Source organism: Anopheles gambiae, chromosome X, assembly GCF_943734735.2.
Source record: "Anopheles gambiae chromosome X, idAnoGambNW_F1_1, whole genome shotgun sequence".
Lineage (NCBI taxonomy): Eukaryota > Metazoa > Arthropoda > Insecta > Diptera > Culicidae > Anopheles > Anopheles gambiae.
The window spans coordinates 19,924,904-19,938,611 of record NC_064600.1 but is presented as its reverse complement, the minus strand read 5'-3'; the positions used below and the strand labels follow the sequence as shown (position 1 = coordinate 19,938,611).

At 47.4% G+C, this 13,708-nt stretch overlaps 1 protein-coding gene across 18 annotated transcripts in view; it reads right to left on the bottom strand.

The window, feature by feature from the left end:
- Positions 1-3,047: 3,047 nt before the first annotated feature.
- LOC1270512 (gastrin/cholecystokinin type B receptor) overlaps positions 3,048-13,708 on the bottom strand; it is a 39,753-nt gene continuing 29,092 nt past the window's right edge. For 6 of the 18 annotated variants that reach the window (XM_061662638.1, XM_061662730.1, XM_061662717.1 and 3 more), the window contains 7 exons: positions 10,305-11,128; positions 9,376-9,831; positions 8,848-8,919; positions 7,228-7,397; positions 6,509-6,693; positions 6,102-6,206; positions 3,048-5,179 (listed from right to left, as the gene is read on the bottom strand). In XM_061662638.1, coding sequence (XP_061518622.1) covers positions 6,172-6,206; positions 6,509-6,693; positions 7,228-7,397; positions 8,848-8,919; positions 9,376-9,831; positions 10,305-11,128 — 1,742 coding nt within the window. In that variant the 3' untranslated portion in view covers positions 3,048-5,179; positions 6,102-6,171. Of the gene's footprint in view, positions 5,180-5,659; positions 6,694-7,227; positions 7,398-8,847; positions 8,920-9,375; positions 9,832-10,304; positions 11,129-13,708 lie in introns of those variants that run through there. The other 12 variants (XM_061662647.1, XM_061662654.1, XM_061662674.1 and 9 more) reach the window with 12 other exon arrangements.

The following is a 13,708-nucleotide window of genomic DNA, read 5'->3' as shown; positions in this document are numbered from 1 at the left end:
GCACATGGCGTAAACATATTCACCATAAAACAGATGGATTTTGGTACGGACTTTTCATCGAATATAACTGATTGCGGTTTCACGTTTCACGGTGCGACACTATTTGGCGGAATGTCTGGTTGCACGGTTAGATGTAGCAACGTGTCCTCGTTAACCATATGATGAATGGAGCTTTATTACAGCTACCATGTTGGGCTAGTAAAACATCGCTTGCCAGTGCAATTCCATAAGCAACAATAATAAGCAAAAATTAATGATCTACATATTTCCGGACGATCTCGAGTGTTCCTTTATGCACGAGACATGCACTCACGGCCAACTTAACTGCCGTACCTTCCATGCTCAATTTATGCGCATTAATACAGTCACTCGGAATCTTCTCCACAACTACTAACGACTACTGCTCAAGTTTTGAAAACAGACAAAGCATACGCCACATGCTTGACAATTGGCAGTTTTTTAAAGCAATATAGAAAAATAACTGGAAGGGGTTTTTTGTAATAAAAGTTTCATCCGTTAAAAGAGTATATGTATATAATTGAACTCCGCTTTACGACCGTATACCTGTTTTATGACTCGCGATCATTCGATTTTTATTGCGTATTGGCTTTCGAGAAGCAGTGCGGCTGTGCATAACTTTCAGGCGCGTTTACTCGCACAGCCTGCCAGTGTAACGTGAAGCTTGTGATATATGCTGGACGGTATCCCTGAAACGAGTGTCTTTGTTGTCGGACCGTCAATACGACACGCTAACGCAGTGCTGTGGGAGATGTTATAATAATTGCCAACGAAGCCATTCTTTATAGCTACCGAAAAGGGTATTTTCTTGTAATTCAAATGCTCCAAACGACTATCAGAGAGTAATGAATGCCCTGTTTTCCTAGGAAAAGTTTTAAAGGAACTCAAGTGCTTGTAATTCGAATGCTCCAAACAACCATCAGAGAGTAATGGATGCCCTGCTTTCCGAGGAAAATTTTAAAAGGAACTGTTTCGATAACTCGGCGGAAGTATAAGTTTTTATTGAAACCGAGATGTTTGCATTAAGTCGCAACCAATCACATTATCGCAATTACCTTGGTCAGTAAAGGAACTATGTTTTGAAGCAACTAAGGTCGAGCAGGGGGGCACTGCACGATAAAAAACTCACAAAAATGGCCTCTTCATTTTAATAATCGGAAGCGTAAAGAGAGGAAGGGGAAACGAAACACATTAACTCTAACTCTGGGCTCGCTCGGGGAAAAAGGGCAGTTTGTCACATCGTTGTCGAGACGATCGGCTTTTTTTTTAATTTTGTTTGTTTGGCCTAAACCGTTACGAGCCAGGCTTATTTCTTCATCGTCCAGGGTCTGCCGGCGATGTCAGTGGCCCACTAAGATTGTTTGAAATGTCTTTACCTTTCTTTGCCCCTTGCTTTTCAACCCAGAGCTGGATCACTTTTCCAGCTCGACCGGGTCGTAATTTGCATTTACGCTGCCAAACGGTGCAAAAATTATCTACCGTTGGGCGGATGCTTTTCTTCATGCCCTGCCATTGGACTGTTATTATTGGGAGCTGATGGCTGCCGGCCCAATGTGGCTGCCATCTAAGGCCTGTACAAAAAAGGGCGAAAAATAAACGTTTGCTCAAAGCGATGATTGTATCCGAAACAGCAGAAAGAAGGACCCGGCGGCTTTGGCTATATTTCGAATGACGATGTTGTAGCGGCAAGTAAAACCAAGGAATTCATTAAGGCGGTTTTTGTGCAGCGAGACGCCAAAGTGGGGAAGTGTCGGAGTTACTTGAGGATTTTTTTTATATTTACTTAGTAGGGAATGGAGGTAAAACTTTTTGCTTTCAATTGCCGTGTGCTGCAAAAACGCTCATCTTTTACGACCTTCATTTGAAAATGGAGTAAAGAAGGAGGGAGTGTAGTGAGCGACACACCATCAAACAAAAATTAGCAAATTAACATTTGCAGCTTCACCGGGATGCGATGGGTTGGAAACGTAGTGCTTACCTCACTCAATGTGGCGCTTACTTCTTCCTTGGCCATAAAAAGGCTCATATTTTCGAAACATTATTTCCCCGTCCGTAACTCCCCTAGACGATTCTTTGCGCTCATTTTTCCTTTCAGAGAAGCATATACATCAGCGAAAAAGTCCACCTGCCAACGGTCTAAGCTGGAACTTGTAGGTCAATTCGTGTGCCTATGGGGGCTTAGGTGGTTAGCCCACCAATCGCTTCAATAATGGAAAAGGTGCGAACAATCCAAACCATCGAAACTGGGGCGAAAAGAAACCATGCAGCGTGGCATAACTTTCAGGCGCAAGTTCCAAGTGCGCGCGCGTGTTCAAACACGGGCTTTAACGAGTGACCTGAGTGACCGAGCGCCCGTGTGCGTCACGTGTTATATTATCTTAACGACATCTTCAATATCTCACCCTGGATGGCCAGCACTGGTTGTGAAGATTTTTGTTTTTCCAGAACATCCATTTTCACATGGATAGGTCGTCCTCGTCACCGGTTGGTAAGCTGTACTGCAAGAAAGAGAAAAAACGTACACAAACCGACACTAACGCTAAACCCCTTTTGCTGGTGGCAGCGCGCTAACATTATTGAGTACGGAAAGCACGACCCTCTGGCATTTATTTTTTTCTGTTTATACTCTCTTTCTCTCTCTATCTCTCTCTCCCTCTCTCCCTCCCTCCCTTTCTCTCTCTCTCTCTCTCTCTCTCGCTCTCAGCTATGCAGAGATTTGGCTGGAGCTTCTACCCAACGCGTGTTTGTTGACTACATTTAGCCGCCCACACGCTTGATTTGTCGATAAGAATCCGCTGGGCATTGGACTGGGCCTTTTGGTTTCTTTCTCGTTAGCAAGTTTTACTAAGCCAAGGGGTATCTGGCAGCGGAAGTAATTTGGACGGTAGTAAAGCATAAATTTCACGCACCGCCAAATCGATATACCGCCCGGCTGAGCATCTGGGAGGTTTTCGGCAATAGAATAGCACCAGCAGTAGCAACAACAACAGCAAGCAAATCGAACCACATTTTTCTCTTCGTTGGCAACATGTGTGATGAAATATTTAAATATATTTCCGGTATCTTTGTAATTACAGTAACAATCAAATTTTGCCCATCTAACGTAGATCTCTCCCTTTCCTCGTACTTAAGACCTTCTATTTCTTCTTTTTCCTCTCACTACTCCATACACGGTTTCGTTTTTCGAATGGCCTCTTTTTTAATGTGAATGTATACTTACACGCTTAAAATCTCTCGGGAATTCTTGAGGCGTTTAAATATAGATACACGGACCTGCACTCAACCTACAACACACGCGTCGTTCATCACTCATTCTTTTTCCTTTTGGGAACTCCCGCCATTAGAAATTGGCTCCTAAAGGGACCTAATCAACTAAAGCACGGGTTGATTCACTTCCGAACGGTTACCGGTGTTTTCTTCTTTTGTTTGTGCGATTGTAATCTGACCTTTTGATTTTTTTTTCTTTTTTGGGAGCTGCTCCTCGGTAAAACATATAGTACAAACAAAAGGGCGTTACGCGCGTAGGAGAAAGGAAAGCAGAAGCAGATAGTACCGCAGCGCCAAGCATCCAGATGGGTAGGGGCAGTTTTGCAATCGATTCTTCGTTTTTCTGTTTGTTTGTGACAGTTCTTGATTTGAAAGAAGCAGCCTAAATGTAGGCAACATTAATTCATCTTCCCACATTCTCGTTAGCCGAGTTATCTGCTCACTTTAATCGCTGTCTACCGGTCATGCAAAAGAACGAAACAATATGTGACATTACCATAACCCATAACGTTTATGAGCCAGACCCTTGAGGCAGGGGAAACCGTAACTTCCGAAACCGGTGGCAGCTGGACTTTTGTTACCTTTTGCCGAGTCTAATCCCAAATGCTTGTTAGACTTGCACCTCGCTTCTTCCCTCAGGTTTGCATTTACACACTTACGCTTCTGAGCACGCTTTCATTATTACGCTCCTTCACTGGGACTGCCACATGGTCACTGGGATTTTCAGAGTCCACATGAGATTATCGGGGATTTTATCGGTCTTCTCTGCTCTACTTTTCCTTATCCTCTTCTTCTTTCAGATGGCTGGTATGAACAGTACATCAGAGTATGGCAACTGGTCAAAGTTTTCCCAGCTCAACCATATTACAGATGCAATGTGTGCTCGGTGGAAGAATGGTCCAATCTTTCCTTCTCGAATATCGAGCGCACACATGCACATCCACACAAACACAGGCGAACAATCCAATCAAGATTATTAGATCCAGACCTGTTTCCCTGGAAGCGCTAGTCTATGGTACAAGCCCGGTAAGTATCTCGGGAAGGATTCAACAGTCATCTACGAAAGTATTTATCAATTTTCCGACTAACCGGAACCATTTTCCGAATGGGTACGCTATCAGAGACCGAATATGGACTTGTCTGACCGCTGTGCGTTGTCAGGGAAAAGAAAGGAAAAGCAATTGATCGAAACGTAAAATACTAACCTTAAACATTAGATTAACCGGGCAGCTTACAAACGCTGCCACCTTCTAGAAGTACGCGTCTTTCCTTATTCGCTATTCCAAAAACATAAAAAACAAACACAGAAACTTCGGGTCATTCTATGCCCGTCAGCAAATGCCTTCCTTTTTGCTTTGATTCGTTGTCTCTGCACCCAACGGAACGATAAGCTGGATGCTGCGAGCTGGATGTGCACGAACGGGAAGCAAATGTTAGACATTGATTTCATTTCAATCATATTACAGCATCTAAACGACTACGTGAGACGGCTACCTTACCGCACTACCGGGAATAGAGTTCTGGAGTGTGCTTGCTCCATGCGACCCAGGATCAAGAGCGTTCAGAATAATCAACATTCTCAATGTATGTGTGGAGGGGAGAATTATCCTGCTCCTTCATTTTTTTTTTGCCCGTAGTGGGATGCGTTTCTGAGCACACCTTTTTTTTACATTATGTGCTGCAGCGCTGCTTGGTCCTTCGCGGGTCGAGTGTGTTTGAAAGTACGTCACCATCCCTTAATCCTGGTCCAACCATCCCTTGGTGGCAGCCGTCCGTTCTACGAGTAGCGCTCGCTATCACAACCGCCTACAGTCTTTGAGTAGTTAGCCGAGGTTGGCTTTGACCACGTGATACGCAACCGAAACGAATCGTCATCCGGGTCGGTTTCGATGATCTGCCAACGAGTAACGCCGGTGAGGAGGAGAGATGGGGAGTGGGAGAGGAAGGAGGTGGAGGCGGAGGAAAACAAAGAGCTGTTAGCGACTTCGGGAAAAGAGAGCTTTAACAGATTTTGCACAATGTTTCACTGCACCTGTATTAAGCGAAAATGTGTTGCAAATTGCAATACAGGGTTTACCTAGCCCATCCGGCATCGTAATCGCGTTATCGGTCGCCGTTAACACTCATTCGGGCGACGTATACCATCAATTGGGCACTGCCATTTCTCTTCGAGCTTTGTGAAGTATGGTATCGGGTAAAGAAAAGTGTAAAGTAAAGTGTGATCCATAAAACTGTTTAAAAGTACGTAGCTGGCGTATTGTGTTATTTAAGTATGTATGATATTATTTGGAAATGGTAACTTAAATTAATCATTAAACATATTATATTATTTTAAAAATATTAAACCATTTTGCATGGCATGTGCATGACATAATTTTTTTTTAAATCAGGTATTTGAATCATTTTTATTAGCAATTTAAGAAAGTACAAATATTATTTTTACATATCAGTTAAACTACGCGCTAAAAAAAAGCTTCGCAGCTAGAAAACAAGAAAATCAAGAGTAGGCCGATCATTCTTTTTCTATGCACACATCATACTTTACACGGCCTGAATAGAAAATACAGAGCCAAATAGAGCCCAAATTATTTACGGCCACCGATAACGCCTTTACGATGCCAGATTGGCTAGGGAAACCCTGTGATATAGGTGCTTTTACGATTTTCCTCTACCAATCCTTTTTTTTATAGCAGAGTTTTTTTTTATCCTGCCAAGAGTTTCATTTTGAACGCTCTTATTAATGCAATCCGCACGACAAAACAGCTTTTGTACCTTTCTTTGCAGCTTATTCAGTGTTCAGTGGTGCCACTACTTACCTGCGCGATTCTCGCACTGCTGATCGAGTTCACGATCGAGACGGAGCTGTTCACGTGATCGGAGCCGGTGCTAAACCCGATCCTCGGATTCCAGAATCAATATCTCTACCGACAGCAACAAAAGGGCAAACGGGAAAAATGAAGCAGAAGAAAAAACAGAACGCGGAAACAGCGGCATTAGAACGGTTGGGACTCATGTTGCAATTGCCAAAAGGTACAGATGGCCGCTCGCACCATTCCTTCCATTGCCTTCTCCTCTCGACAGTCTTTCCTGCATCCTTCCCATTAACATACACCCTCCCCCACCTCCTGCCTCTCCTACATTTTCAGGTCCCAGGGCAGTGCGTTGCAAACTGCATCGCGATAGTATCGCGGATACGTGCCCGAACGCCGCGCACACAACTTACCGGAACGCTGCACGAGCCCGCGTCCGACGTACACCAGTGAATCGTTACCGGACATGTCCGAGTTGTTCCGTTCCGCGCCGGACTGGTTGATGGTGTTCTGGCGCAGATAGGCGGCCGCCTTCGATTCCGCCCCCTCCATCGGGCCGTTCGACGACGCGCAGCAGAAGCAGCAGCAGATTGGCATGCTGGACATTGGCAAACACACAGTAGTACACGGATGTACAGTCAAAACATCGATAGTTCGAGAGTGGAGTAAAGGGGGTGTAAATTAGAATCAAAGAGTGAGAAACCAGGTAAGAGAGATAGAGAACAAGAGAGAGATAAATAGAGAGAAAGAGAGGAAAAGAGGAAGAGAGAGAGAGAGAGAGAGAGAGAGATTGTATGAGAATATGGAAAAGCGAGAATCAGAAAACACAGGAAAACAGAGCAAACGTCAGCAGAACAGTCAGCAACATTAAGAAATCGGTCCTCTAGGCGGCCCGCGGAGACTGTGAGGGTGGGCAGGAATACAGGAACACAGGGAAGAGAAGGCATGCCGAGAGTAGCGTGCGTGCTTGTGTGTAAACATATGAGTATATATGTATGAGTGTATGTGTGTGTGTAGGTGTATGTGTATCAGTGGCACGTTCTGAGCAAGGTGTGCTAATCCGAAGTTGCGCTAGGCTGTTGACGGGCGAGCGGCACTGTCAGCGGCAAAGCGTCAACACCTGCCTACTTACCGGTTGCGGTAGCAGCTGAAGACGCCGAGGAATGCCTGCCGGAAGCGTCGGTTCATGAAGCAGTACGTGATGGGATTGCAGCAGGAGCTGATGTACGCCATCAGCTGCACCAGGGCAATGCCGCTGCTGTTCACGTACTGGTAGACGAAGGTCGGCGAGTACAGATATACCTGGACGGATGGATGAAGGAAGAAAATAGGACTGCGTAAGAATACAGACAGGCTCCACCGTGTACACCGCAAACATTAACAGCTTCCTGGAGTAAGTATTCTGCTAACTATGATGCCAACCTCATCGTTTTGCGAGTATTTTTCCGCACACCGTGCACACTCTTTACGACCTGCATCGTACGAAAAGTTTGAGGCAGGGACCTAAAATATCTGGCAAATACCGGAAGCGCTATCATGCGTGTGGGAAGGATTTATAGTCGTTGCCCGTGCTCCGGCACGAGTGCACGTATTCCATTTCCACACCTTCCTGACAGGCCAAAGCGGCACGCCTCTTTGACGGAAAAGCTTCATTTTAAGATTGCCTGCTACATTTGTTCCACCGCGCAGTTTCTTCTTCCCAGCCTCACCCAAGATGGGGGCAGAAAAGTCAATCATCCTTTAGCACCTCGGGACTGCAGCGAGGGAAAGTACGGTAGCGGCAATGTAGCAGGAAACAATAAAAGTAACAATAAATAACAGCAATTCGCAGTTTCTGTCCCTTCCCCGGAACCGTAAGCTTAGTGCTTCAAGGCGAACGATTTCTGGAGGTTCCCCGACCGGCTGGCGAAATCACTGCAATGAAGTATTTATGAAATATTGCACTCAACAAGTATATTCGATCAATCTTGCCGAATCAGCAAAACCCGAGGGCACACCCCAGTGACTGTTCAGGGACCCGACGCGTCCTAAGGGTGTCATTTTACGGTCCCCGCTAGCTAGCTTACCAATGACCGGGCCGCGACGGGGTTGGGGGGAGGGGGAGGGGACGTGTTACATCAATTCATTTCTCCCAGGCTGGAGCACGGTTTCTGGTTTCTGATACCTCATAAAAGTGCTATGGTTTGAACGATAAAAGCGTTCTTCAGGTCCATGTTAGAGAGCAACTTTTTTTTCAAATAAACAAAAAACCACGGAAGCGTACCAGAGCGACCCGCGTAGCTTCCGCATATATTTGAACCATCGGTAGACGAAATGAAGCGAATGATGCATAAAACATTGATCAAATTTATTTACCAGAAAAGGCAAGATTTCAACCGGTTGTTACGCACGGCCCGGTTCTAGCCAGGGGAAACCGTTCTGTTTGGTTGATTGAGTTTCCCATCCTGCCTGGTGAGCAGCAGCACGCCGCTGTTGGAATGTCAAGCGGACATAACGCTGCCAAGCACCACCGTTTATATGGTTGTGTGTGTGTGTGTGTGTGTGTGTGTGTGTGTGTCTGTGTGTGTGTGTGTGTGTGGAATGGTGCTAATGTTGTCGGAAGCGGAGCGGTAATTCAATTTGCCTCAGACGCTTCAGGCAGACCCCCAAAACGCTCATTAGCGGTCGTACGACAAGTGTGTGCAAAATGGCGCCAGCGGAGTGTTGGGCTACGCGTGGGTGTGAGACTGAGATTGAAAATTAATTCACCTACCGTGTTGAGAATGTGTAGCGGTGCCCAACAAACAAAGAACTCGACGATTATCACGAACAGCATCCGTATGACCTGCAGCGGCGTGGTGTGCAGAGGCGAAGGGCCCATCGATTGATTTGTCGTGTTCAATGGATGAAACAACCGGAATGTAATACAGATGCGGCCGGCGAGGACGAGAAGGAGAGGAAGACAAAACATTCCTTCAATGATGATACTAACCAGATCTTTCTTTCTGTGTGTGTGTGTGTGTGTGTGTGTGTGTGTGTGTGTGTGTGTGTGTGGGGGGGGGGGGGGGGGTTCGTGTACCAACACAACTGGAATGTAACCTCAAGGCATCTACCATCGACCAATGAGTATTAGTACACACACATACTCGTGCGTTCTTGCTTGAGTTTCGTAACATTGTTCCGAGCTGAAGTTGACAAATGAACCTTTCCCGCCAGCGACACGGTACCAACAAATTGGAGCTGGGAGGCGAGTTTGCTGCGTATATTGATTTTATCCTGCAAGGGGCCGTGGCCGACTTACTTTCTTCTTAGCCTCGATGCTCTTGTCCATGTAGGTGGAGCGGATCGCATGCCGGGAGAACTGATAGGCCGGATCCGGGTTGAGAGCGGACGGGTCACAGTCCCCCTGGCCGGTTTCTGGTGCGGTAGCAGCACTACCCGGCGGTGCGCCAGGAAGCAGCACTGCGTCACCGGCTGGTTCGAGCCCCGGTCCTGGTTCGCCCGTACCGAGCACGATCTCGTGCTTGGCGTCCTGCTGCGTACTCTTCACGATGGTGCTGGTCGGCAGCCGATGATGGTGATGATGATATCCGTGCGCATGATGACAGTGGCAGTGGTGGTACGGGTGCTGCTGCCCGACCGACGCACTTTCGTCGAACTTCGTCTCGGCCAGCTCGGGCAGACCTTCCGGCGCGGCGGCGGTGCTGCTGCGCTGGTAGCGCTGATTCCGACAGAGTCCAACGTGCTGGTGGTGCTGCTGGAGACAGTAGTGATACAGTGAGTTTCGTGTGTGTGTGTGTGTATGATGATCGGTGTGTAAAAACGGCTTCTTAGCACACCCGAAAGCTATTTGCTCCAGCAGCTGGCAACCCTTCCCATACGGAGGAGCGAACCAGCTTCGGCGCAAACTTTACAAGCGGGCCCATTGAGTTCGCGTCTCCTAGCTGCTGGTGTGCGCTGATTGAAATAAAGTTATCGTCAAACTTGTGCTCCCGTAACAAGCATTAATAGCTGATAGGCTGCCTGCTCCGCCTGCGGCAGCAAGTTTCTGCCGTGCAGAGCAAACTTTCACGATGACGCCCTATCTTGGCACCTTCGGAATGCGTGTTTCGTCTCGTAAATAGTGCTTTCCAACTATTATTTAACTCAGGCAGGCTCGTAACGCCCATCAACATCACCCCCCCTCTCCTTCCTCGCAACACCCACTCCCCCAGCAACACCCGTCCTTACCTTGGCGAAGAAATGGCGAAAACCTCGAAGTCTTCCGGGCCTGGTTTCGCATCCGGCCCCACCACAGTAGTGCGTTCGCTGGTCCGCCCCGGAACCGTTGCATCCACCACCGTTGCTGCCATTGCTCGAGCCGCTGCTACCGGCACCATTGCTCGAGCTGCCGCTTCCAGCACCGCTGAAGTTGCTTTTGTTGATCGTGTTGTTGTTGCTGGCAAAGTTAACGACCGCTGTAGACGATTTGAACGGTGCCTTCTTCAGGCTGGACGTTAGCACGAACCCCGGCTCGTGCCGCTTACCACCGGGCGGCTTCGGTGGCTTGCCCGTATCGCCTGAGCAGTGCTGCTCCCCACTGACAGTCCCCACACTGCCAGCCGCGGCACCAGTGGGAGCTCCCCCGACGCTGCTGCCCTGGCCGCCCGTACCGTGCTGCCGGCTCGTCTGCTGGTACAGCGAAGAATGTTTGATCTCGTGTCGGAGTCCGCGCCACAGCTTCGAGACGATCATCGAGTAGGCGAATCCCATGGTGAGCAGGGGCAGAAACAGCAGCCCGACGTCGTGAAACAGCACGTACGCCCTTTCCCAAGCCGGGCTGGGCCACTCTTCCCGGCACTTCATCTGGCCGGTGCTGCGGCCGACCGGCAGCAGTCGCTGCACGTACCCGAGCGGTGAGTTCGCGAGAAAGCTGACCGTCCACACCAGGCCGATCATTTTGTAGGCATGAAACTGGGTCTGCCACCGGCGGGATGACAGCGGCCGACAGATGGCAAAGTAGCGCTCAAGCGAGATCGCCACCAACGTCCAGACCGCCACCGACACCGAGACGGCTGTGAAGAAAGAGGAAGAAGATGGGGAAGAAGATGTGAAGCTCGGGAATATTCCGTTGTGTGTCCGTGACAAGTTTGGGATAATTTTACCGTCTGATGAAGGAAGGTACAATGTCAAGTGTCGAGTAATCGGAAGGTAAACCAAAACCCACAGACACCTGGCTGGTTGTGTTGGCCAAACCACACTGACGTTTACTATCACGGTTAATAAAGCAATCTCTCATAGGCGGGATGCATACATCCAGGCGCACGATTAGCTGTGCGGCAAACGCAAACGCTGCCTACATAAATTAAAAGGTTTGTTCCGGTTTACATGGCAACACTGTTTACATCCGTTCGGCTCCAACCCTTCCGCCAGCGGATATCCGCCATGAGGTAAATCGGACTAGTTTTGAGCTAATGCCAGCCCCCTCCCCCCTCTCCTCGCCCTTTCCCCACGGGATGTTGAATCATCCGAACAGCTGTTGTGCCGGAGTTCAATTTCCTGCAGTGGAGCAGGAAGCAAGCGTGGGCTTTCATGTTGTCGGTTGGATACAGCACACAGCCCGGGAGCAAATGAAACGTCTCTCCAGCTCCAACGCTGATGTTGAATTGCTCTCTGCCAAACAGGAAGTACAACAAAACACTGTTTGGTTAATCGACAGCGTGCATCCATCTGACGCCCCGGCAGGAATGCTTTTGTACCATTTACCATCTAGCCACCTGCGCAGCGTTAGCGTTGAATTGAAAAAAAAAAGAAAATCGAGCTATCGTTCCAACTCGGATTGTAAATCACTCACTGATCGCTACTACATCCAACGCGACGGGAGCATACGCTCAAATTCCCAATAAATATCGGCGCCATACTTAAACCGGTGCAAGTTGTTGTTTTTTTCTTTTCAAGTGGACACAGACACAGCCAGAACCGGAAACCGGAAGCACATTGCGAACACACGTTACAGCCTCCGTAATAACTAGAGGAAAAATGGCATCAACCAAAATCTGACACCTCCGCTGACGAGCTGACAAATGTTTTTTTTGTTGTTATTCTCTTTCTTTTTCTCCCCACCAGCTGCCAATTCTCGATTCACATCTTAACTTCAGGACGTCAGGTTTCGTCAGACGTTACTGTCGGTACGGTGCCTGCCAGTATGGCTAATGGTATGCCATTTTTTCCATCGAAAAAAAACCCCATGGAGGCCTCCGTGATACCACTTTTCACCTAAGACGTCGGATACAAATGATTTCTTTCCTGCCGTTTCCTTTTCATCGCTCGGGAGAGTTGGGCACGGGGCACATCGGGATTGGGTATTGGACTGAGACGTAAAGGAAATGAAAATGCTTAAACCATCCCGTCTCAGCCAGCTCCCCCATCCCCCTTGGGGAAAGGTTGGAATGGTGTACGCGCTTCAACGTATTGCTGATGCGGCCTCCTTTGTTCTTCCGACGGCGTTTCTGTGACGAAGGTTCCGCCGGGAATGCCAGAATTCCAAGGGACTCTTTATGTGGATATACTGTAGGTTTCCATGCATTTTGTGCTCCGCAACGTTCCACGACAGGATGGGCCACAGTAAACAACCATCCGCCTCTTCCACTTCATGAACTTCTGGCACTTTGGATTCTTTACGGAGGCTCTCTGGGCTACGTTTTTTTAAGAAGCATTGTGCAACTTCTTAACCAAGAACCTTGTGCTTACAATAATATGTTTAAAGTTTACTGTTGCCGTGGCACAAGTTCCCATGCTACGCAGGTGTGCGGGTAGCTCACAAATGAATAGTCAAGTTATCGGTGCCGACGCCCACGTAGAAAGCGCGAAATCGATGCTCGACAGCGAACGACAGTTTGCGATGGCATTAGCGAAAGTTCGTCGTGTTTGATGAAAGATTTCTAATGTAGACATTCGCTTTGGAAAAGACGCGTTTTGCTAGTTGTTGCTACATGCCGGTGCACGCTGTTGATTTCTGCTGCGACCTTTGAACTTTCAGCCTTATGTTTGAAGGTTATATTTTACTTTAAAGAGCTACGTCATTAAAAAAATACACAATCTAGCGGAGGACATTTGGTAGCTACAATCTTGTTCTCCGAACGAGCAACATAATGTGTTACACCTGTTATCTCTTTCCTTCGAATCTTTATCCGGTTGCTATGGATCGCAATCCATGAGAATAAATCGTTGTCAAAATACGTTCGCATCGTTGCAATCATTCTACGTTCGGATCATTTTCAAATACGTTTAGTTTTAGCAGTAGCTACACATTTTTCATTGCAGCGCACCGTTTATTCATCGCCGCGCGACGCATTTGGTTTATGAGGATAGAATGCAGCATTTATTTTATTGATAAGAGAATATGTACTTACTATTTTGGTCGTGTTTGAATGTAGACGTAGTTGACAACGATCTATTCTCATGGATTGCGATCCATAACAAGTGGATAAATATTCGAAGGTTCGAAGAACCGTTCTGTTCGTGAAAACAGGTTAGGTGAAAAAGGGTAAAACAACCAGTTCTGTATGACTAAGCTAAACATCTCTTTCATTGAACTTTAAACTATATTGACTATTTCTGAATTCCGTATTTTCACATAACGAAGGAAAATAACC